General features: G+C 51.0%; 9 protein-coding genes across 9 annotated transcripts; 3 read left to right on the top strand and 6 right to left on the bottom strand.

Moving 5' to 3' along the window:
• Nucleotides 1–451: 451 nt before the first annotated feature.
• Nucleotides 452–2,544, bottom strand: CONPUDRAFT_154129 (uncharacterized protein; the record flags this gene model as incomplete). The annotated part of the gene is made up of 7 exons (XM_007770713.1): nucleotides 452–711; nucleotides 764–924; nucleotides 980–1,056; nucleotides 1,136–1,360; nucleotides 1,419–1,571; nucleotides 1,623–1,864; nucleotides 1,920–2,544. The coding sequence occupies 7 exons, from the start codon at nucleotides 2,542–2,544 to the stop codon at nucleotides 452–454; spliced, it is 1,743 nt and encodes a 580-aa protein (XP_007768903.1).
• Nucleotides 2,545–3,480: 936 nt separating this feature from the next.
• CONPUDRAFT_165699 (NAD(P)-binding protein) lies at nucleotides 3,481–4,369 on the bottom strand (the record flags this gene model as incomplete). Its single annotated transcript, XM_007770712.1, has 4 exons — nucleotides 4,329–4,369; nucleotides 4,025–4,274; nucleotides 3,740–3,967; nucleotides 3,481–3,681 (listed from the first exon to the last, which is right to left on the bottom strand). Exons 1-4 carry the CDS (start codon nucleotides 4,349–4,351, stop codon nucleotides 3,481–3,483), a joined length of 702 nt encoding a protein of 233 aa, XP_007768902.1. The 5' UTR covers nucleotides 4,352–4,369.
• Nucleotides 4,370–4,658: 289 nt separating this feature from the next.
• CONPUDRAFT_165698 (acetylornithine deacetylase) lies at nucleotides 4,659–6,237 on the bottom strand. Its single transcript, XM_007770711.1, has 4 exons — nucleotides 5,767–6,237; nucleotides 5,493–5,697; nucleotides 4,932–5,431; nucleotides 4,659–4,871 (listed from the first exon to the last, which is right to left on the bottom strand). Exons 1-4 carry the CDS (start codon nucleotides 6,211–6,213, stop codon nucleotides 4,695–4,697), a joined length of 1,329 nt encoding a protein of 442 aa, XP_007768901.1. The 5' UTR covers nucleotides 6,214–6,237; the 3' UTR covers nucleotides 4,659–4,694.
• Nucleotides 6,238–7,577: 1,340 nt separating this feature from the next.
• Nucleotides 7,578–7,933, top strand: CONPUDRAFT_73279 (uncharacterized protein; the record flags this gene model as incomplete). The annotated part of the gene is made up of 2 exons (XM_007770147.1): nucleotides 7,578–7,761; nucleotides 7,788–7,933. 2 exons carry the CDS (start codon nucleotides 7,578–7,580, stop codon nucleotides 7,931–7,933), a joined length of 330 nt encoding a protein of 109 aa, XP_007768337.1.
• Nucleotides 7,934–8,977: 1,044 nt separating this feature from the next.
• CONPUDRAFT_73278 (uncharacterized protein) lies at nucleotides 8,978–10,370 on the bottom strand (the record flags this gene model as incomplete). The annotated part of the gene is made up of 5 exons (XM_007770146.1): nucleotides 8,978–9,040; nucleotides 9,086–9,347; nucleotides 9,407–9,798; nucleotides 9,918–9,963; nucleotides 10,243–10,370. 5 exons carry the CDS (start codon nucleotides 10,368–10,370, stop codon nucleotides 8,978–8,980), a joined length of 891 nt encoding a protein of 296 aa, XP_007768336.1.
• Nucleotides 10,371–11,059: 689 nt separating this feature from the next.
• CONPUDRAFT_82459 (uncharacterized protein) lies at nucleotides 11,060–11,996 on the bottom strand. Its single transcript, XM_007770710.1, has 3 exons — nucleotides 11,313–11,996; nucleotides 11,166–11,249; nucleotides 11,060–11,117 (listed from the first exon to the last, which is right to left on the bottom strand). The coding sequence occupies exons 1-2, from the start codon at nucleotides 11,872–11,874 to the stop codon at nucleotides 11,215–11,217; spliced, it is 597 nt and encodes a 198-aa protein (XP_007768900.1). The 5' UTR covers nucleotides 11,875–11,996; the 3' UTR covers nucleotides 11,060–11,117; nucleotides 11,166–11,214.
• A 1,745-nt stretch (nucleotides 11,997–13,741) lies between these two features.
• On the bottom strand, nucleotides 13,742–14,600 carry CONPUDRAFT_137458 (uncharacterized protein). Its single transcript, XM_007770709.1, has 3 exons — nucleotides 14,552–14,600; nucleotides 14,266–14,498; nucleotides 13,742–14,215 (listed from the first exon to the last, which is right to left on the bottom strand). Exons 1-3 carry the CDS (start codon nucleotides 14,560–14,562, stop codon nucleotides 13,926–13,928), a joined length of 534 nt encoding a protein of 177 aa, XP_007768899.1. The 5' UTR covers nucleotides 14,563–14,600; the 3' UTR covers nucleotides 13,742–13,925.
• Nucleotides 14,601–14,756: 156 nt separating this feature from the next.
• On the top strand, nucleotides 14,757–15,482 carry CONPUDRAFT_165695 (uncharacterized protein; the record flags this gene model as incomplete). The annotated part of the gene is made up of 3 exons (XM_007770708.1): nucleotides 14,757–14,909; nucleotides 14,959–15,227; nucleotides 15,286–15,482. 3 exons carry the CDS (start codon nucleotides 14,757–14,759, stop codon nucleotides 15,308–15,310), a joined length of 447 nt encoding a protein of 148 aa, XP_007768898.1. The 3' UTR covers nucleotides 15,311–15,482.
• Nucleotides 15,483–15,870: 388 nt separating this feature from the next.
• Nucleotides 15,871–17,603, top strand: CONPUDRAFT_105022 (uncharacterized protein). The gene is made up of 3 exons (XM_007770707.1): nucleotides 15,871–16,074; nucleotides 16,138–17,509; nucleotides 17,570–17,603. Exons 1-2 carry the CDS (start codon nucleotides 15,907–15,909, stop codon nucleotides 16,420–16,422), a joined length of 453 nt encoding a protein of 150 aa, XP_007768897.1. The 5' UTR covers nucleotides 15,871–15,906; the 3' UTR covers nucleotides 16,423–17,509; nucleotides 17,570–17,603.
• Nucleotides 17,604–21,497: the final 3,894 nt, after the last annotated feature.

Below are 21,497 nucleotides of genomic sequence, written 5' to 3'. Positions count from 1 at the left end.
AGCTGCTCACGTGTCAAATCCTCCTTCCTTTCACTTCCACGATGTTCGATAACCAACTCAATAGTTATTCGCAGGAAACGACCTCCGAAGACAGCTGCTTAATTGCATAAACGATAGCCTTTTCAGATTAATATCCATCATAATGATGGATAAGGCGTTCTGTTCACGGCGCACAACATAACAGGCAAGAAGGACCACTTGATATCATAACCGCCTCACTTTCTCGTAGGTTTCATGCCAACCTGAGCTCCAAAAGCAGCGAATGGAACTCCGATTCTCTCTCACAGAGTATATCTAAGTTAACAGTAGCTCACATTGCTTTTTTGGTGCTGTCCTGGGAGCAGGCCTGGTGGTACATCTCAATGGAAGTCATCCAATTTCACGCGATTTCGAAAGCCTGGTGAATGTCAATGTGTAGTACGTATACTAGGCAGCTTTTAACCACAATGACCTAATGAACCTCATCTACGACCCTAGATAGCAAAAACTCCTGTCCCTTCGTATCGATCATAATGAGAGGAAGTTTGATTTGCGAGCTTCCAGTACGGTTTATCTCCCCTTTCCAGCGCCTGAACTCGCTGAATGCGCCAGGCGCCAGGACGCGAATAGTCGGTTTGACGGAAGACCCCTTTTTCGCACCGACGGCAAAGTTCTCGTTGGCTTCGACCAGACTAGCCATAATGCTGTCCCGTACCGAAGGGGAGATCACAGCTGAAGAGAAGCGTTATATCATCAATTGTCGTGGAGCTATTAGAAGACTTACTACTCCCTGCATTGGCTTCGACGAAAAACCCGACTGTTGGTGGCATCTGACGGTCGTCTAGCCACGTCGTAAACTCAGTCTGTCTAAACTCTTCAATATTTGCCACCGATGCGAGAATATCCGCTTGGGATATCAACGCGTGAGGCAGCCTCATAGACTGGCTACAAGCCAAGTGGTAAGCGTCTTTGTAAGGGCGATAAGGTCACAGGGACTTACTTTCTACGCTCCTTGTAATGGATCAGAGGTGTACCGTCAACGGGAGAGAAGCCAGCGGCCTCGACAACATCACCCATCTGGTATCGCCATAGACCAGAATGAGTTGTAACAATGGGTTCGTATAATCTACCCTTTTCGAGTTGCCACTGAAATAACGATTCTCAGTATCATATTACCATGAAAGCGAAGGAAAAGACTCGCCGGCTGCTTAAGGTCTCCATCGGAGCCATCAGCGTTGATCTCAAGCAGCTCGATGTAGTCCTCAAAAACCATCTTAATAACGTCATGGATCCGATCGTCGTATGCGGTGCCCATGAAGCACTCCGTCGAGGCATACATCGGTACACGAATCAGGACGTCCGGTCCAATATATGCCCTAACCTAGACGCATACGTTCACTTAAGTGGCACTAGAAATGTGAGACAGCTGAACTACGGACCTGAGGTAAAACACGTGCGAACGTTCCGGTGCAGATGGCGACGAGAAGGCCCAGCTTGGGCCAGACCTTCGGCGCCCAGCCCTCAGCGGTGAGCGAAGGGGGGCCAATTTTGCGCAGCTCCTCAGCTCGCTTTGGATTGGCGTGGAATTGTGTCTAAAACAGGCTGAATCAATGGTCAGCTATTGATATAGAGCAGAAACGTACAGCGATGCCGGCATACACATGTTCTGTCTGAGGGTACTGTGGTAGCTTGCCGCTATCGATGGCGCCGATGAGAGTCTCCCATTCTTCGTCGATCCAACGAAAGAAATCTACAGTCGCCGTGGACCAGACTAACGCCAGTGTGTCGACGTGCGGCTCAGCAAGGGCGAACGCGGCGTGCGTGAGCATGATGGAGCGATAGTTGGAAATTAGATGCGCACCCCACGGTGCTACAAGGCCGGGAACTATGTCACTTTGCGTTAGTTTTTCAACAGAAGACGGGTCGCAATGACACCTCACCTGGCTCAGAGAGTCGTTCGTAGTCCCTCTCAGAGTCAGTGAACCCCAGAAGGGAGCGAACCCAGTAAGCGGATAGCGCGTTGACCGAGATATGCTTGGTTTCGTCCTGACCGCACACCTCGACGAACCTCGCAAAGCCACTGTACACTGGCGTAACGTTCTTGCCACTGGGTTTTCCCATGAAGGGCGTAGTCTCGGGCCCGAGGTAGAAAGGAGGTTCGGGGTTCGCGTACTTCGGAACTAGCTTAGACGCCTTTCCTGATGTAGAACTGGACATTCCAAAGAACATGGGTAGTCCAGGTGCCAGAAGGTCTACGACATCGGACAGCTGAGATGGGGAGTCTGGGGAGAACTTGGCGATATAGGGTGTGTATTGTTCGTAGTCGGTGAGGGATATATCGGCTGCAGCGAATGCTTTCGCACAAGCCGTGGGATCGTCTAGGTCTACGCCGGTGAGCTCCTGGCGTAGCTTCGCCAAGGTCTCAGAGTTGCGACCGAGCTGAGTGGTGAAGACGTTCGACTTGATGATGTCCTGCAGGACGGACTCGATGCGAGCCTGAAGCTGGGAGGCAAGCTCGTCGCTAAGAGAGGACAAGGGAGTGAGTTCTGCTGGGTAAGAAGACATGATGACCGAGTTCGTTGACCTCTGGGCGTTTGCGACGTCGATCTTATATCGTTTTGCGAACATTTTTCTGGTGCCCGCACTTCCGCCCCAGTGCTGTAAAGGTGCGCTGACTCAAGTGGCGAATACATGCCCTTGAGTCATAGATGGAACCATCCGATGTCGGGAGTCACATTGGCAAGGTCCGGAGGGGGAAAGCTTCCCATGTAATGACGCGTAGGCGATCTCCCTAGTGACGTTCAATCACGTCTTGTGCCGCCTAAGTCTTATGACCGAGCGTCTGACCGAGGCTCGCCGCGCCAACGTTTGACTGATCTTTACTGAAGCTACCTAAATGAGAGCTGCAAAGTCAACTCTCCTCGTGTGCCATGTGAGACATCTCAGTTGCATCTCAGGCCGCCCGGGTTCGGGGACCACTTTAACCGTCTAACCGTAGTCACCGTCCCCAAAAAGTGACATAGCGCCAACACAACGCTGACCAACAACTGACACACGAAAGCGACGAGCGCTGAGAAACCTGTGAGTTTTGGGAGTGTGAAAGCTCACGGAATACAAGTAATGGATCGGATCATAGCCCTGCAGTCACAGGAGAGATGGAGTTGGGCGTTGCATGATATAACATTGCATCGGGATCCAACGTTGCAAAGATCTGTCGAACAGCCGGGGAAACTCCAGCCGTATATATTTGAACTCCGGCCGGATCTATCCGCGCCACGTTCTCCATCCGTGCCACAATCTCCAAAATGAGGACAAACCTGGTGTTCCAAAGCCAACACAATCTAATTTATCAGATTTCCAACCACACAATTTGACGCCATACGTCCGCTATGATAGCGTACAACAGATGATCATACAGGCGTTAGTACTACGCTTCGCTGTCTACTAGCTCGCGCGCATTAACTTCATTTCCCACTTTCATGTTCCCACCTTCGTAGTACTTCACCACGGAATCTCACTACCCAGCCGGTTCAAGAATTTGCCCGAGTGCTCCGGCCTTGCGTTCTGAATGACACTAAGCACCGACGCCACTGCATCTTCAACCTCCAGCATCGCCCCTTCACCACCCATAGTCGTCTTCACCCAGCCAGGATCCACGACAAACGCAATGATATCCGGGCGCTCGCGCGACTGCTTGTACGTCTGCACAGAAAATCCATATCAACCACATATTGGAGTACTGTGGAATAACAATACTCACAAGCATGTTAACAGCGGCCTTGCTAATACTATAGCTCGCGCACTTGGGTCCGTGGTCGCTCGCGATACTCGCGAGACCGGTAGTCATATTCATGATCACGCGCCGGTCGCTCTTCTCGATCGCCGGTAGCAAGTAGCGCGAGATGAGTGCAGGGCCAATAACGTTAAGTTCCATAGTGGTCCGCAGGTCCTGAGGATCGAAGTCAAAGGCGACATCACCGCCTACGTTCTGTGTGTAGTACCGCTTGTCAGTTCACTGTGAAGAAGGTTCAACGAGAAGACCAACCATGGCGGCATTGTTGAACGTATAGTCCAGGCCCCGTCCGTCAAGAAGCTCGAGCACCTCCGCTGTTCCGCGCTGGATGCTTTCTTGGCTGGCAGCGTCTATCTCAACGATGTACAGTGTGCCTTGCGCTGTATCCGCGAGCGCTTGAAGCTCACTAGCCGTTGAGGGCGAGCGACAAGACGCGAAGACAGTGTTATCTGGGTTTTGTAGCAGCTGGCGCGTGGATTCAAGGCCGATGCCGCGTGATGCGCTGAGTGAAAAGGTCAGCCAGCGTTTTGCTCCTTGAGCGAGAGCGCGAACGAACCCTGTGAGAAACCAAGTAGGCATGGTGTCTAAGGATATAACAAGGCTTGCGGGGAACGGACGAGGATAGAGGGAGTGTGCGGTTAGGTTTGGAGCTGGGTAGATAAATGAACGCGGAGGAGGGAGTCGCCTGACCCGGGATGTCGCAACGAGCATTCCGAAATCACCGAAGTCACTCACGGAGGATGCATCTTCGGCGAATATTCGGAGGTTTAGTAAGCCATATTTACTAGGTTGTAGGCCTGAAGAAAGGTTGACGCGATTATCAAAGAAGTCGACTGTAAGAAAAAAGCACCCAATCGTTTGTCGAGTTTAGGTCACGAACCAGATCATGAATTTCCAAGAGTATACATCCAGACCAGGCCCTCTATGCATCCTCGAGTCCGAGGAAACTAGCGAAAGTAAGGGCAAGTACCTCCAACCCCTTTCCTAGCTCGTTCTCTATGTCAATGCTCTCATCACTGGTATGAATCACCGAGAGGTTGCCAGGGCCATAAATGTACGTCGCTTTGATCGGCGGCTTGAGTGTGTTCACTAGGAAGCGCTGACATCGAATGCACATCAATAAATCAATACGACGATAAGACGACAGCTATCAACGCACTTGGTCATCGCTCCCTGGTGTTGTCACCCAGCCTGCATCCTTGCCTGTGACTAATCCAATGGCACTTTGCAACACGCCCACAATCGGTGCATCGCTAGGCGCAATCGCCGGATCAGTTTGATACGATTCCTCATATTCCCAGCGCATATCTTCGAACTCCTCCATAGCCTTCATACCCTCCAGTACGTCACGCAGCTCTTTGCGTGCTTCCTCTATGGTCTCGGGATAGACCAGGCGGCGATTGAACTGCACACTTGCGACGTCGGGGATGGTGTTAACATTGGACCCGGAGTTGAGCACTGTGAAGGCGAGAGATGCGACCTGTGCAGAAGGGGGAATGACCGTCGGATCTCTCCTTGCAGCGAGCTTGGGTCCGAGAGTGGTGTTTGCGAGATGGACGAACGCACAGGCATGGTGCAGCGCATTTCTTCCCAGCGAGGGCATGGATCCGTGCGCGGCGCGGCCGTAGAAGGTGTACGTGCCCCATAGAGTCCCGCGATCTGCACGAAACCATTACATGAGTATGGCTCAGCAGGGAACTGAGATGAGGTACAAACGCACGGGCAAAACATATGTTGTTGACGCCGAGGGGCTCAGTGATGATGACGGCGTCAATCTTGCGTTCGGGCGCGAAGAAACCTTGTTCAACAAGGAATCCCATGCCTGCATTGCGGACGCCGGTCGTCTCCTCGTCAACGACGCCTGATTGTTCAATGGACCCCTTGAGCTTAAAACCTGCGCGTTGTACCGCTTCGACCGCAAAGATCTGAAGACAGTGAATTAGTATAATCTCAGGCCCCAATGTACTACGTAGAGTGGATGTATGCGTACTTACCTGGGCTGCGATGCCACTTTTCATATCCGACGACCCTCTTCCGTACATCCTCCCATTCTCCAGCTCAGCTCCAAAAGGATCGTGCTTCCACGTTGAAAGTGTGCCTGCTGGGACAACATCGAAGTGTCCATTAACATGCAGTGTCTTATCTCCTTTCCCTCCGAGCCTCGCAGCGACGTTCCTCCTTGGTAAGCCCTCGCCCAGTGGTGCCAGCTCCCCATAGCTTTCGGGCGGTACATCGATGTACTGCACATCAAAGCCGAGGGACACGAGCTTGTCTCCGATCAACGCAGCGCATTCTGGGTAGTGTCGTCCCGGGGGGTTCGTGGTGTCCACTTTGATAAGGGAGGCGAGAAAGGAAGCGCATCCGGGGAGGAGAGCTCTGGCTGAGTGGCGTATAGCCGCTATCTGCGAAGCGTCGAGACCTGGAACTGAGCATGGGTCCATGTTTGTGTTTCAACTCGATTCGGCTGATAGGATTGGCGCTGCGGAACGGACAGGAGGTGATGCATCCAAAACAAGCACGTTGTGGGAAGGTAAATAGAGTTGGACTCGAGGCTGGCTGATCTCCTGAGGTATCAATTTTGAGGCTACGTTGAGATTACACCGAAAACAAGAGATACCTTTGATGCAAGCTCCGACTGCTCAATCAAGTCTCTTCACGCTCGGGAAAGCATCACCGGTGGGACCGTTAGTCGTTGATATTTCGGGAATGCGGGAATGGGATGCCGTTCTCATTTGTAACACGTTTCCTTCAGCTAAGTTTTCAGATAACGGAGAGCCGAAGTAAAGGAGTCTAGAGGTCGCAACGAACAGGAAGAGGTTTGGATGCGTTGCCTGAGTGGCAGTGAGGAGACTCAGAGGAGATTAGACGGCACCAGAGTGGCTGTGCGGCTGCGACGCAGTTTGAACTTTGAATGCCCCGTTGTAGCCGATGTTAGCGCTCGAACTTCTCTTCATTCCCACCACCACGTCTGAATTTTACTAAGACATGGAATTCCTACCCACGTATCGGATGACATGACAACAGATGTTTACTCATGCTGATGGCTCTACAGTGGTACCATCACTATGGAGAAGACCCCTACTCAGACTCAGACTTGCATGCGTCGACTGGCTAGTTGCCTTACCTTTGACAGGCTCGGAGTTCCGTCGCGAGTGACATCTCCTAGACTTCTCGATAATATGTGGCCGTCTTGCCACTTCTCACTATGACTTCTCACTACTATGATGTCCAAAAAAAATTCGGTCTATGAAGCTTATCCGTGGATGGTTTAGGCTATGCATCCACCAATAAACGTGGCGATCTTGCGCCCAATGAAACTTAGCCTCGACAACCGTATGTTCAACACCAGTAGTCTTTCAGGCAAGATACTAAAAACGGCATATTAAGGACGATCTGGCCTGTTCAAATGATGATCCGCGTCCATCATCGTTATCCATACAGCATCCACAAACGGCGTCCACAGCTATCCCACAAACCGGTTATGTGGCGACGAGGGTACCCGGAACCCTTCACCCAGGGTTTGTGAGCCTAGCTAGGGTGCACATCACTATGCTCTGCAGGCGACTTGTCGGCGTGATCTCCGCACCAGGACAAACGTATGCCGATCGAAGGCCTTTGGACTGCAGAGGCTATGAGGAAAACGAGTAGGCAATGTCGCCAATTCTATACGTTAGCCCCTTCAACTAGGCTGCGTGTATGGACATCTTTTATTTGTCATAACCGTTTGTATGTTTGGCTCGTCCTCCGTATTTAAGGCAAGCGATCTTGGCGGGAAATTTTCTCAACAACAATCGCACTTTTCAACATGTCTCATTGTACGACCTCTTATCCGCTCTACGTATCCCACATTAACTCGTCGTTTTCAGACAAGATGGAACTCAACGTCCGCATCCAGAGGGCCAACGGCATGGCAGGACAGCACATGGTCCACTTTGATTCGCGTAGCCATGGCCCGCCGCACCAGGTTACTTGGTATTCTGACATACACAGTACGTTTCTGGCCTTCTTTCGTTAGGCACCAAGAGACTCAAATATACCACCATAGTCCGCAACATGAGATGGGCAACCGGCGTTGGGAGGACGTTGCACGCAGCTCAGGAAGACGCGGCACGTCAGGCGTTAGCTATTGATGAGGACCCTACCGATCGCCGTGCCCTGTGATGCTAGTAAATGGTTGGGGTCGCTCCGAGATCACTTATGTTTCTAGCAAGCTCGACTGTATCATTTGTTTTGTATCGATCTCCCAGTAATCATCGTTCGGTTTACGCTCAACCGATCATATAATGGTTTGAAATGATGCAACGAGCCTACACAAAATCAACTACATGGTATCTAGACTGGCCGTCATTTCTATTCTGTCGGGTGACTAATCTCCCCCAATATACGTCGAATACCTCTATGTGCACATTCCAGCCACTTTGGGGAACAGGTCGGTCTTCGGGAGATGCCAGTCATTTCAGCACCGGTATCACATCCCCTTCATCGGTGTGCTCCACCCCAAACTTCATACCGGCAATGTGTATACAGTACAACCAAAACGGGGGAATCCTCCCATGACCACATGCATGACGTTCTCCATCTCGCAAATCCTATGAGCTGAATACCACCCTGAGAAAATCCTCGGCCAAATCCTTCTTTCGTTATCGATTATGGAGTGCGCAAAGTTCAGGAGACCACTAACAGACTGGTAGGAGCTGTTTGTTTGGAGGGAAGAAGGCTGCGCTTCCAGTGTCAGCAGAACCATGAGTTGTGGGTCGCGTGAGGATTTACCCTCAGCCAGTAGATACATTCAGCCATTCTCGGTCTCTCACATAGGAAAAAAGGCCATCACTGGTTTCGAAAAAATTGACTGCTGCGTGTAAAGAATGGGGTCTAGCGCAATGTCTTCTGTGCGAGAGTTGACGCTAAATGTGTGGACTCTTTCATATGCTGAATCAACAGAGTCGGATGAGTCGGTATAGATTGCAAAGAAGGCATCGAGTCGATTGACTCAGCGTCACTGTCTTCGTCACCACCAGCTGTCTGGGTAATACTATACATGGGGTTACTTCCGAAGAGTTCTTGTCGATATATCAGTTGCCTCGGCGTATACATAGTGCATACAGCAAAACTGATGTCCTGGATATATTCCGACCTCTGAGAGGCTTTGATGACTGGTTCTGTTTGACTATTTATTGGGTGTGGGAACGCATCGAGTCTTTCCTTTCACATGGGAGTGTAGAAGCGAAACACAGCGATGATATGCGAATTCCCTACGTAGACATGGCACTATCAATTAGCGTGATGATGGATAGCACAGAAAGGGAGGTGAACCCGGTACGCAATGCGTGCCTCGCTAAGCTCGTTGTAAGCTTCTTTCGAGTACTCGAGTTTAAACACACGTTTTGAACCGAGATTTATCAGCCATACTTTCTCATAAGGCTGGTTAACTTCGGAGCCTGGGCACCTTATTATGAGGACGTTTGACTTTACTACCAGCCCACGCATCCCTCCGTCATGGACATCCGGTATGGTGGTAATTAGCTTCCAGCTCGTTGAGTTTATCCCTAAAGCGACATTTATCTCGAATATTCTCCTGTGCAATCCGAAGAGAATCGGGATTATTAGTGCCATATTCCAGTCTCTCGCCCTCACCATGTGTAACCAAGATTGTTTTCTCCCTTTTCGCCTATGCCAAGATACGCACGTCTTCCATCCGCGTCAGTCGTCTCCGTGCTTGCAAGTCCAGTAAATATGAATCCAGGAGGCGCTCTGTGCTCAACAACCGAAAGCTCGGCTTCAGACTCGTCCAGATCACGACATCCGAGCTTGATTCCAGACATGATGATGAAGAGCCATCGTCCGAATAATAGTGCGCATCGTCCACCTTCGGCGGCATCAGCCACACGTGAGCGTTGCAGGCCGTACGAATGGATCGTGATAGAGTCATTTTCCTCTCTACCCGCGCTGTCCTCGTCAAGATTAAGCGCAGGTATGTAGTCGACTGCCACAAGAAGGGCCCAGGTGGACGCATTCAGGTGCGCATGCTTGGCTCCAAACAATATGATGCGACATCACCTCGACGAGCCTGAGCTTGCTTACCTGCCGATTGCAAGGCGCAAGGTCGAGTAAATCTAGTGCTTATATGATAGGGTACTCGACTTACGCGTTCAAACCGAACCAAGTCGCGTGCATTGAGGTATCTGAGAATCCTGTAAAGGATCTCTATAGGTATGCTCTCAAGTATCTTATGGTATCATCTCAAAGGGGTGTTGGGCGTTGGTTGTGTTCTCGCATTGATAAATCTGGGCGCCCGGTAAGATCCCTGTTGCATCTTGTTGTACTTTGTAGGTTCTGTTTAACTGTTAAGTTTATCCACGAAGTAATTCGGAGGTCAGCTAGTGTCAGCTGGAGGATTCGGTCCGCGTAGCGTGGGTGGGAAGCTACCCGAGTTGCTATCCATTTTTGGGAAATGACTCGGCTTGACTCACCCTGACTCAAACTCCGATGCAACTCCGCCACGTCGATGCTGCCACCGACCGAATCCTCGTCCTTGCCGTTTCCGTGTTCCCCTCATACCGTCACCATGTGCTTCCCTTATCTCCCGCTTTCCACCCATTGAGATATATTATCCTCGCTGTTCGTATGTCTTGCCTTTCATTCTTGCTCCTCTCTCAAATATGTACCACAGTGCATTTGGAACGTAGATGTTTTGCACATTGAGTAGGCGGGTGCCAGTAGTTGTATCAGTAGTTAGTTACACCATAAATGTTGCCTACATGACAATCAGAACATAAATCTAAGCAAACTTAAGTAGCGAAATCCAACTGACGTTCTCACGAGCAGACACCGCCGACAGGCTTCCTGAAATCAGCCTCGACCTCGTGGGCGACCCCGCACCGCTCCCAGGGCCATCGTCGATCACGTCTTCAGATACAAAGCTTAATTCCATTAGTAAGTCCTCGATCATTTCATGACGCTCCTTTGCTCAACTCATAGTGTAGATGGCCTTCAAAATTAGTGCATGAACACGACCATTTACTCTGTAAGGTAATTTTAGGCTCACAAGGCACTTCCGTTTTTGATCCCACTAAACTGAATCACTCTCTCGTTTTACGCACACAGACGCGATTGGACTTCTCGGTCTCAATCCTGAAAACTCGGGTTGATCTTCCCGGCTCCGAGGGAAGGCACGGTGCTGGGGTGGGTATGCGACGCTTCCGAGGCGACGAAGCAATTGACTTGGGCACTGATATTCGACTTTTTACAGACATATAGCAAGATGCGATAACTCCGAGAACCCTCCCTGAAAACCCTCTCTAAGCATGCGTGTTGAGACGCGTCTACTACTAGAGCGAAACTCCTGGTATGTCAAACCACTCCGTGTTGAACGCAAACCTATTTCCTGCCTCAGTAGCTTCTTGATCGAAGTAGTTGAAGACTCACCAGGCGAAAGCTTCACTTCACAGGTCGGAACGACGGCTTCCAGATCCACCAGGTAAGCCGTACTCGCCACTCAACTTCCCAAGCGCCCGTTCAGTCTCTTTACCTTTTCCCTTAGCATCTTCTTTCACCGTGGCCCCTCCGACCCCACCCTGAGTCTCAGGATCCTCGGCCACGCCCTTATTTCCTTTCTCCTTTCCCTTCCCTTTCTTCTCGTTCGCTGCGACTCCGGCGGAAGCGGTAGAAGCCAGCGATGCGAAGGAGAGGACGCTGGGGCTAGGCGTAACGGGCGCGGATGTGGCGCCCTTCAACTTGCGTACGATCCTCTCCCTAAGCCCTTTAGATGCATGCTCCGCCTTCGCTTTACCATCGCCTCTGATCTTCGGTTCTTTCTTCTCGACAGGGGGTGCGATGTGACCTCCGTAACCGTACGTGCCAGAGAGCGTGGCAAGCGCGGCGGACCAATCTTTCTCTTGGGTGGGAGCAGCCTGGCGGCGCGTGGTGGAAGAGGAAACTGCAGCCGTGGCGGTCGCATTGGCTGTAGCGGTGGTCTTGGCGGTCTCATCGTACTTGGAACCAGCTGGAATAAGCGCTGCGGTGGACTCTGCGATGGAATACGCGTCGGCCTCGGTTGGCGCGCGTGCAATGGTGGAAGAAGGGCTGGGGGAACGAGAAGACATGATAGACACGCGCCTTACGCGTCACTACGACTTGTAAACGTAGAGTAACGCGTAAAACACGAGAAAAAACGCGTAAAAATGCGACAAATTCGAGCTGGTGGCTCTGAGGGACTGCGAGGACGAAAAAGTGGGCTGTTGGTCCCAAAAAAACGCGTAAAAATGCGCCTTTTTATACGCCCTCCGTTACAGCCAGCCTCAGACCATACCTTGAACTCGTCAGCCATCTCAGAGGCCCCGGTGGCGGGTTAGTCGAGTCATTTCCTGACCTGCAAGTCGGAGGAGGTCGGGATGTATGTGGGGTATCCACGTCCCAATGTGGGGTAAAATTTGGGCACTTCAATTCTGGTTGCCACAAGTCTTGATCCCCGTCGCAATCTTTGTACCGCCTGAGGCCTAGAAGCCTCCAGATATAGCAGATACGTGCGATATCATACGTGTTTGTGAGGTCCGTCCGCAGCGCAGCATGACAGGAAGATATGTTCCTATCATAATCAGCGACGTATCTAGCCAGCGACCACGGATTTATCCTACGCAAAACTGGAACGAGAATTTTCGAGTGCGAGAGATCATGATAGTGTGGGAGGCCTCTGATAGTTCCGCAGTCGCTCTCAGCTGGTTTAGCACCCGCGCAGGTAGGCTTAGTAGCCGACACTGACGACAAAATATTCGATTTAGCCCAGCTGGGATCTAGGCAAGTACTCTTCGAAGAAAAGGAAGTAGCCTCGACTATCCTATTCTTCCATTCAGTGTCCGGGATGTCAGCCAAGCACCGAGAAAAAATGCCGCTCATACCCAAGAAGAATTCACTGTTGAGGAATCATAGCAAGAGAGTGCCATTTCATACATTGTCCCAAGAGATTTATTTAGGAGATGCAGAGTAGAATTCGTATGTAAGCGCGAGATGAACAAAGAGAGGCATTGGAGTTGACCATAAGCAGGCTATTCTATCGAAGATATCGGGGACTTGCTCAGAGGCACGACTGACGTTATGTGATGGTGCCCACAGGTGCGGAAACTCTTGAAGACGTGGACGACGTGTCCGGATGTTCGAGACTCATCCGAATGATGCTGAACATGCGACCTCGCGCGTGATCGTTAGCGAGGACAAACAGAGATCTGTCTTCGGCGATGACATCGATGGAGGTAGGAAGCGAAAGTACTCGGGATTCCAGGATAAGAGCCACTGTAATTGTTTACCCTGGCGCAGAACGGTGCGAAAGAACACGTCACGAGGCATCTACAGTAACCCTTGTGAGATGCACAAACGATGTCGCCTTTGTTCTTGTCTGACGGCAAAGGGTTGAATGTCGCGGTCTCCACAGCTGTGATGCAAGACAGAGATGATACGTGTGGATCCTATGGGTATCTAGGATGGGCTCGTTAGCGTATAGTCGCTGTTTTGGGGGGTAAAACACACTGTGTTGTTCGGGATAGTTCCTTCGTTGGGTTGAATGGCATAGTCACCCACGCCTTTCAGTTGATACCGACGTTCGATTTTGATATCCATGACAATAATACCCTGGTACGACAATGATGTGTTGTCGCTGCGAGGACGTGCAAAGCGTGTTCGCTGGCATGCCTCGGCCCATACAGCACGGGTGTCCATGATCTCGTAAAATAGTTTGGCCTGTTGCAAAATGGCTGTGTAGTGGGGATAGCAGAGACAAAGTGATGGGGACATGTTCGAGTTGCACAAGGTCGTCTACCTGGGCATAACGGGCGATCCTATACATGACCTCGAGTAGAAGATTTGCAAGCATGACCAATGACTAGTGGCTCGGGTCTCGGGATGGCAGGAATCATGCATGAGCAAGCTGACGGCCTTTGACCTCTGCGAATAGGTTTATCGATCATCTTATTTGTTCAAGTTGACATAGTATGGCATCAATCCCTGCGCAGGGCAGCCAGCAACGCGCATTCATGCACTAACGGACGCGTGTTCCTCACGACCACTGCTTCTACTGCACCAACTGCAACGAAAGAAGGAAGATTAGTGGTACGTACTTAAACAGTCTATACACTAGCACTCTCCCTGTTCCACCAAGAGCCCTTCACGTCCCATCGCCTCTCCTGAGCCTGTTGAACCTTGGGAGCATCTCACGAAGATACTCGGTGTGTTTGTGTCGAAGATCCGCCTCTTGTACCTTTCCATTCCCGCTCCAGACCCTCCTGTCAGCAGCCGGGCCGTATATCGAAGTATACTCGTCGAGGGTTTCGTCTTCCGTTGGCACGACGAGACAAGCCGCTCCGATGAAGCAGAAGTTGGAGACGCGGACGGTGTGATGGATGCGAGAGCGCGTAGAGAAGGTGTTGTTGTTTCCTACGGAGGGACACTCAACACCTGACAAGCAATGAACAACTGGTGATAGAAGAAAGTAACGTGTTACGCACGACAGCCAATTTCGAACAGGTTATTATCGCCTATCCTCATGACCTCCTTCCGCCTGTTGACAATGATAGCGGCCTCTTCAACGATACATCCTGCGCCGATTACAATGGGTCCCGCAATAGCGAATATGGTCGCTTTGGGATGAACGATGGTACCAGGTCCGATTGTTATGTCTCCTTTGAGGTCCACATCCTGACAAACGGTTGCTTTCGAGTGGATAGTGAACTTGTCACGTCTGTTTCAAAGTGAGCCCATGCTAATTCTAATAGAGGGTAAACATTTACTCACATAGGTGCCATTGAGTTCGAGCATGGACCTAGTGGTCACTGAGAACGCTCAGCGTGTCCAAGACGCCCGCTCGTCGCGCGTCGTGCCCAGCAACACGGTGGGAATCGTGGCTAAAACCTAACCTTAGCTTAGGTGTAGTTCCCCACTCATCCGGCTCAGTCTCTCCAAATAGCCGGTTCCCTTTCCCCACACTGAACCGTCCACCATGTCCTCAGAACACAAGGGCTCGTGTCTTTGCCAGGCCATTCAATACAGGATTACTACGTCGAAACCTATTGGATACACCCTCTGTCACTGTATCGACTGTCAGAAGGTGTCGGGGTCCACGTACGCGGCGAACCTTTTCATTCTCAAATCGGTGCGTATCGCTACAGCTTGTCTAGGGACGATAGTCACCGGGCAACCAGGATTTCCATCTTACGAAAGGGGAAGACTCCCTTTCAACCTATTCGACTAGTGCGACCTTCTCGGGAAGCACCCTGACACGTCACTTCTGCAAGACATGCGGCTCGTTCGTGTTCAGCACGACGACGTCGTCAGACAAGCTCATCGTTCTTGCTACGGGATGCCTGGACGGGCATCCAGAATGGAAGCCCACGCAGGAGATATTTTGCTCTCATCGGCGTGCATGGTTGCAAGAGTTGGAGAACACGAAACGGTTTGAGAAGATGAATCCGTACGTGACGCCGTTATGTTTCAGGGTGTCGGTCATCTCACGCGTTGTTCTGTTTTAGTGGTCGGAACAGGGCAAAACTGTAAACAAATGACATATCCTTTGCCAATACCATTCGCATGCCGCCGGCTAATTGACGTTTCTTCGCCAGTACAAAGAGACTACATCTATACCTCTCCAGAACGTTTTTATGATCTCCAGTGTACCAGCAAGGTTACGCATCTCGCTCGCATTTTAAATTATATCATTCAGATCTCGGAAAAGGGATTAGAAAGTAGGAGCTACTTACAGCCGGCTGGGCCCGTGAGGCCTCGTATCACGATCCGCCAAGTTATCAGTTCAACCTCGCGTGGTATCGGTCGCTGTTGGCCGCCGTCAAGAAAGAATTTGAATAAGACCTTGTTGCGCAAACCTGATGACGCCCGTTTGACTCTGACTAAGCCAGACGTGAGTAGTTCACTACCGCTTTGCGTTGATATCCCTGCCTATTTAGCTCGAATCCGCCAAAATCAAGCGACGCTTACACAGCTTCATTACAAAGATAACTTAGTATCGCGCTGGAATATGATGGGCGAGGAGGTCGGAGGCAAAATCGGAAAGGTATAAGAGGGGATCGTCCATCCACATTTCATAACCTACAGCAACCCTCCCCACTCTCCATTTGCCATCTTCTTGTCTCTTAATGTCCTCTCCTCCGAGCACTAAGACGTATACAGGCGGGTGCCTATGCAAGGCTAATCGATATGAGATCACTACGAGCAGCCCGTTGGGTATTCGCGTTTGCCACTGTCTCGACTGTCAGAAAGCGACCGGGTCGGCGTTCATGGCCAACATCGTCCTCCCCCAGTCCGTGAGTCCGAGCCCCAAACATCCCCGCACGTAACAGGTGCATAACACATATGATACCATACAGGAATTCCGCTTCACCCAAGGAGGTACCGAAGACGTCCTCGGCAGCTACACCTGCAGCGAAACCCTCTCCGGCAATGAAGTCATCCGTCGGTTTTGCACTAAGTGCGGATCACCAATGTATGCCGGCGGCGCTATGAGCACCGAAATGGTGGTTATTATGACTGGGACTCTTGATGAACCGACTGAGCTGCAGCCAGCAACGGAGCAGTTCATCAAAGACAGGCGAAGCTGGTTAGATGAGGTGAAAACGGAGGGAATAGTTCGGTTTAACGCGATGGGAGTATAAGACATTTAACGGTAGTCAGACACCCAGCTGGGCCGATAGTTGAGAATATTACTGAATACCCAAGTAACCGCCCCTATCTGGGTATTGGAAAGTAGGAACAGTGCTACGAATACATTTCCTTCAACTCAGCTATACACCTCGTCTCACCGTCGTTCGACACCTTTGCCCTCTTCAGCCTAGGTGCATACTCCAGGATCCCTCTCACAACCTTTTCTTCGTCCTCCTTTGACAACTTCAAATGGCCAGACGTATAAAGCCCCAAGCTAACCTCTTCTAGTGCAGGGAATAGCCCCAACCAAGCAGGAATGTTTCTCGACAGGCTCATCTGCATCACGTCCTCCTCACGAATCACCGCGCCCAGCGGAATGACCACTTCGACCCGCGCCACGGACCCCGCCCGGCGCTCGGCGTGCTTGAACAAGCGAGACTCGCGGTGATTCCGCCGCCCAGTCCACTGCACGCACTTTGCCACGCTGACAAAGTCGAACACGAGGGTAATCCCTGAAAGAGAGGTGTTATCTGCGAGTGCGGTTAGCGCCCGATCGAGGTAGTCCATGTCGTCGATCTGCTCGAGCGAGACGCGCTTGAGGTTGGGAAGCGCACGTGTGGTGCTGAGCACGCCTGAGATGGAGAGCGGGGCACCTGAGACTGTTTCGAGCGCGCCTGGCGTAGCGTCGCCGAGTGCGGCCTGAGTTCCTGCGCCCCAGACCTTGAGCTCCTTGATTGTGGCGTGACGTGAGAGGAAGGCACGAAGGGCAGCGGGCGGGAGTAGGTGAGTGCGTAGCTCTAGTTTGCGCAAAGAGGGAAGGGACAGGTACAGGAACGGAGTCCACCAGAGTTTGTCTTCACGTGCGTCGTTCCACCCATGCTTGGAGACGAAGTCGAGAACGAGTACTTCGAGCGGAGACATATTTAGGGAGTTGACCGTCCAGACAGCAAAAGGATGCATGAAGAGAGTGCTCTGCGTGAGCTTGATCTGCCGAAGAGTGGGGAGGGGTGGGGCTTCGTTGAAATACCACGACAGGTCGTCTTTGTCGGACACCGTCCGGGAGTCCGTTTTCGAAAATTTGCGCAAAGACGATGACGCCTGAATATGCATGATGTCGATAATTCTCGGACGCATCGATGAAATGTAAGGGACACATACCTTGCCAGGAGTGACAACATATTCCTCGCATCTCTTCCAATCCTCCGATGTCATGGGCGTCAACCCGTATAGCTCCGCGTCTCGCCAGCAAATATCGTCCTCTATGATTAACCGCTCGCATCCTTTCCCTGCCAACACATATATGAGCCCAGCAACCTCGCTTAGAAACGTAGGCTCGTTGCGTTGGCTTAGAGCTCCAACCTGGATGTGCACTCTGCGAACTATCGGAAAGCGGCGGACCCACCCACGCAGGAGCCTCGCCGTTTCGGCGTACTCGAGCGCACACGTGAAGCCTTGGCAGGTACGCGGTGTGAGCATGACTCCCAGGCCGCGGAGCAGCTCTTTCTGCACATGTTCGGGCGTGCGTTTGCGGCACAAAGGCATAACGCCAACGTCGGCGAGGAGAGGGTCCTTTGGCGAACGCTTCCGTCCAGGAAAGTACTCCAATAGGCCGTGTAGGTTGCATAGCTTGTTGAGGCGACAGAAGACAAGGAGATCCTCATCAGGAAGAAGTTTGGTAATAGCTCGAAGGAGTTCGTTGGGCAAGTCTGTGAGCGAGGCATAGCGTTTCACTGGCATGTCATTTGGAGGTCGGGTCTGTCCATTGAAGTCTAAGACGGGGTCAGTGATCACGCCAAAGACCTAAGAGGATGAAGCGCATACCCGTTGCCATGTACTGCTCTCTGAGTCTTGGACTTGTCTTGGTCGAAGTCGGTAAAATGGTGTAAGAACAGTTTGTCCATGATGGACGTAGGTTTTACTCTGAAGCAGTGCCTTGATCGAGACAACAAACAACCGTCCCGACTTCCGACAGGCTCCGACGGAGCTGGGTGGTGCCGGACCGGTATCTCCGAAAACCCCTTGCTTATTCTTTGTCGAGCGACTCGAACGAGGCGATGCAGAACAGACTTTGTTTGTGCCATGGTATGCTCTGCTATAATGGACTTTGAATCTGCATTGATGAGGCATACATGGCTTAGCAAAAGAAGTTTAACCATATCGGCGAACTGCCAGTACTAGTGCTTAGCATGAAAGGGCTGTGCGTCGGCAGCAGCTCCAATTTTGTACTCTTGCGAGGGCTCTTCCATTTGAATGCTGATGAGATTTGTTAGAGTCTTAGCCTCGTTGCTATGATCGTGAGGCACCTGGGTCCATTGTTGAACATCTGAGTCTTGTTGCTGATGCCATGCTGCACCCAAGCTGCACCAGGCCCTGTGTCTATCAGTGAATGGTAACGACGAGACGCACTCAAGCAGCATGAAACACTATTTACCCATTTACTCTTCACATTACCTTCTTTTGCTGGTTTCACCTGATAGCCAGGGTGCTGAACAATGACCGGCGCTTAATGGGCGCTTAAAACGAGGTCAGCTGTTCCCATGAGCATCTGCATCAGTCACAGTCCATTACCTTGAAAAGGAGCCATTCACCGACAAAGCCGGAGAGTGGAAATGAGGATAGGAGCGCAAGGTAAGCTCGAGGACTGGTTGTGGATTGAGATCCATTCATTGACGTTGGTGTTGCGAGACTTGAAACGTTGAAGAAGCTGATCAGAAATGTCGAGTGAGGCGGCCAAACCTTACCTTGATCAACTTGCGATTACACGTTTTTGCCCACCTTTGGTACGAAATACAACGGAGGCACCAATGAACTCCGAGAACTTTTATGAATAAGGTACGTATGATTTGTTTAAAATTCTCGCAAATGCGGGAAGCACCGGACTGTATCACGTTGATTTCGGTATTTTTCTAACAATACTAACTGCTAGATTTGGGTGTGTCTAGGCATGAGCTAGGGCGAGGTAAAGACCTGTGTCATACAAACCCTTCCACGGTAGAGTGAAGCTATCGTGGAATGAATACAGTATCCCACAGGAAGAAATTTGGATGGATGTTCCGTAGGGAGATCGGATCATGCATCGTCGCGGTGTGCGTTGATGGCACTGAATCGCCAGTCCAATACGGAAAGGCGGCGCTACACCCCAGCGCGACAGTCTAACCTTCATCAGTGTTAACCGCCGAGCAGAATTGCCGCTGCGTCACCACGGGAATCGTCCAAAATACTACCCTGCAAGGCAAATACCTACATGTCCATTAGATGTACGTCCGTCAACACGCACGGATGATGCGATGGAGATTTCAAGCGACCGAGCGGAAATTCCTCGATTTGGATGTCCACCAGGGCATCGGCTGCGGGCAACTTACCGTTTGGACCAGCGTCCGCGCAAGTGTAGTGTCCGAGGATGCACTACCGCGCACTACGCAATTGGACCCGTGCGCCCGAAAGCTGGAAGGTTGCACGACCTTCAGAGAACATTTGGACCAGTCCGCAAAGTATAACAGAGGAGACGGGAAACGCAGATAAACACCATCAACACCCCAAACCCTTCAGGCATACCAAGCAGCCTACTTTACAGACACCACTTGACTATCATACAACACTCACAATGTCCTCACAGCCCGGAGACCATTGTACGTAGATATTTCACTGGAGCCAAGAAGTCAGCGTGTTGACGAGTTTATTTAGCCAAGATGTTGTTCAACAACTGGATCCAGGATGTCATTGGCAAACGGGGCCATGGAGCTACAACGTACGAACACGGTCAAAAAGGTCTGCACCATCAGGTAGTGTGGACGTCCACCGTTACGGGTAAGTTGTGAGGGAATTTTGCTGAATGATGTGAGTACTAACCCGAACATAGTCTTTGGAGAGGAATGGGCTACTGGAGAGGGAAGGACGAAGCAGGAAGCCGATGATGCTGCCGCCAGGGCCATGTTAATGCGACTTCAAAGTGACGCGGAGGGATTCTATGCAAACAAATTGCAGCAGCTGGCCAGTGGCATCTAGTAGAGGCTTGGATAAAGATCAAACAGCAGACTGGTGATAGCCACGTACTGAGTAATTTGTTTTGTAGAATGTTTGTTGCCACAGACGAGCAATGAGCCGTATGAATATAGCCCTCGACGTATCAAACGACGATTACCTGGAAATAAGGCGTTCGACATGACATGACTAGTGCCGTGCTCAAGTTACCTATGTTCGTGATATGGGTTGACAAGGCATGGAAGTTCGAATGCCAGTAGGACCCCAAGATGGCATTTTTCGACCCTCTGATTTGTGGGTGATTCAATGCCAATGACGTCTGAGTGAACAATGAGCTCTCCGAGACCTTCATGAAACCACCGATGCTAGCATGTGATGATCTGAGCAGAGACATATTAAGCCCTCCCCGGGTGTTACTGTAGAGCGGTAGAGCGTCGCGTACGGCTTTCGAGATCAAACGAAGTTAACACCTAACCTTAAATTTCGGTGTAGCAACGTTATGGTATTCTTTACAGGTGCATCGTGCCGAATGTGCCAAGAATGTGGTGCCTTCAAAAACAGCCGATCTGTCTCTCTTCACAATCAGCCGGAAACGCCACTAACCTGATCGCCTAATGTTACGTCGTTGGCTCGATTCTCAGAAGAATCATAGATCTCGACCGAGAGCAAGTCACTGTTTACTTCGATCTCTTGAGCAGGCTATTAACTACCAAACCTTTTCATCTCTGAACGCTATATTTCCAAAAATCCAGTGAAACCTAAGGAGAAAGGCAATTATACAATCCAGGTACTCCATCTACTCATTCTGTTTCAGTCCCCTGATCTGCTCGATGTCAATCGGGCCCTTCACGAAGCTCACAAATCTGCTGACTTCCTCACGTCGTGATTTACCTGTAATCTAATGGCACCGTACACTGAAGGACACTGGAGTGCCTCTGAATACATAGCTTCAAGTTGTCTTATAGTAGCGGCTAAGGTGCGAGGTAAACCCCTTTTTCTGTATTCATCCTAGCCGCATCGACTAGGAAGTTTATGGTTCAGCACACACGGTTGGCTTCCTTTCCCGTTGTGCCTTATGCAGTTCAACCTTTCTCAAACTCGCTCA

This window comes from Coniophora puteana, assembly GCF_000271625.1.
Source record: "Coniophora puteana RWD-64-598 SS2 unplaced genomic scaffold CONPUscaffold_6, whole genome shotgun sequence".
NCBI classification, from domain to species: Eukaryota; Fungi; Basidiomycota; class Agaricomycetes; order Boletales; family Coniophoraceae; genus Coniophora; species Coniophora puteana.
Note: the sequence above shows the minus strand (reverse complement) of the source record. Positions and strands in the feature narration are given on the sequence as shown.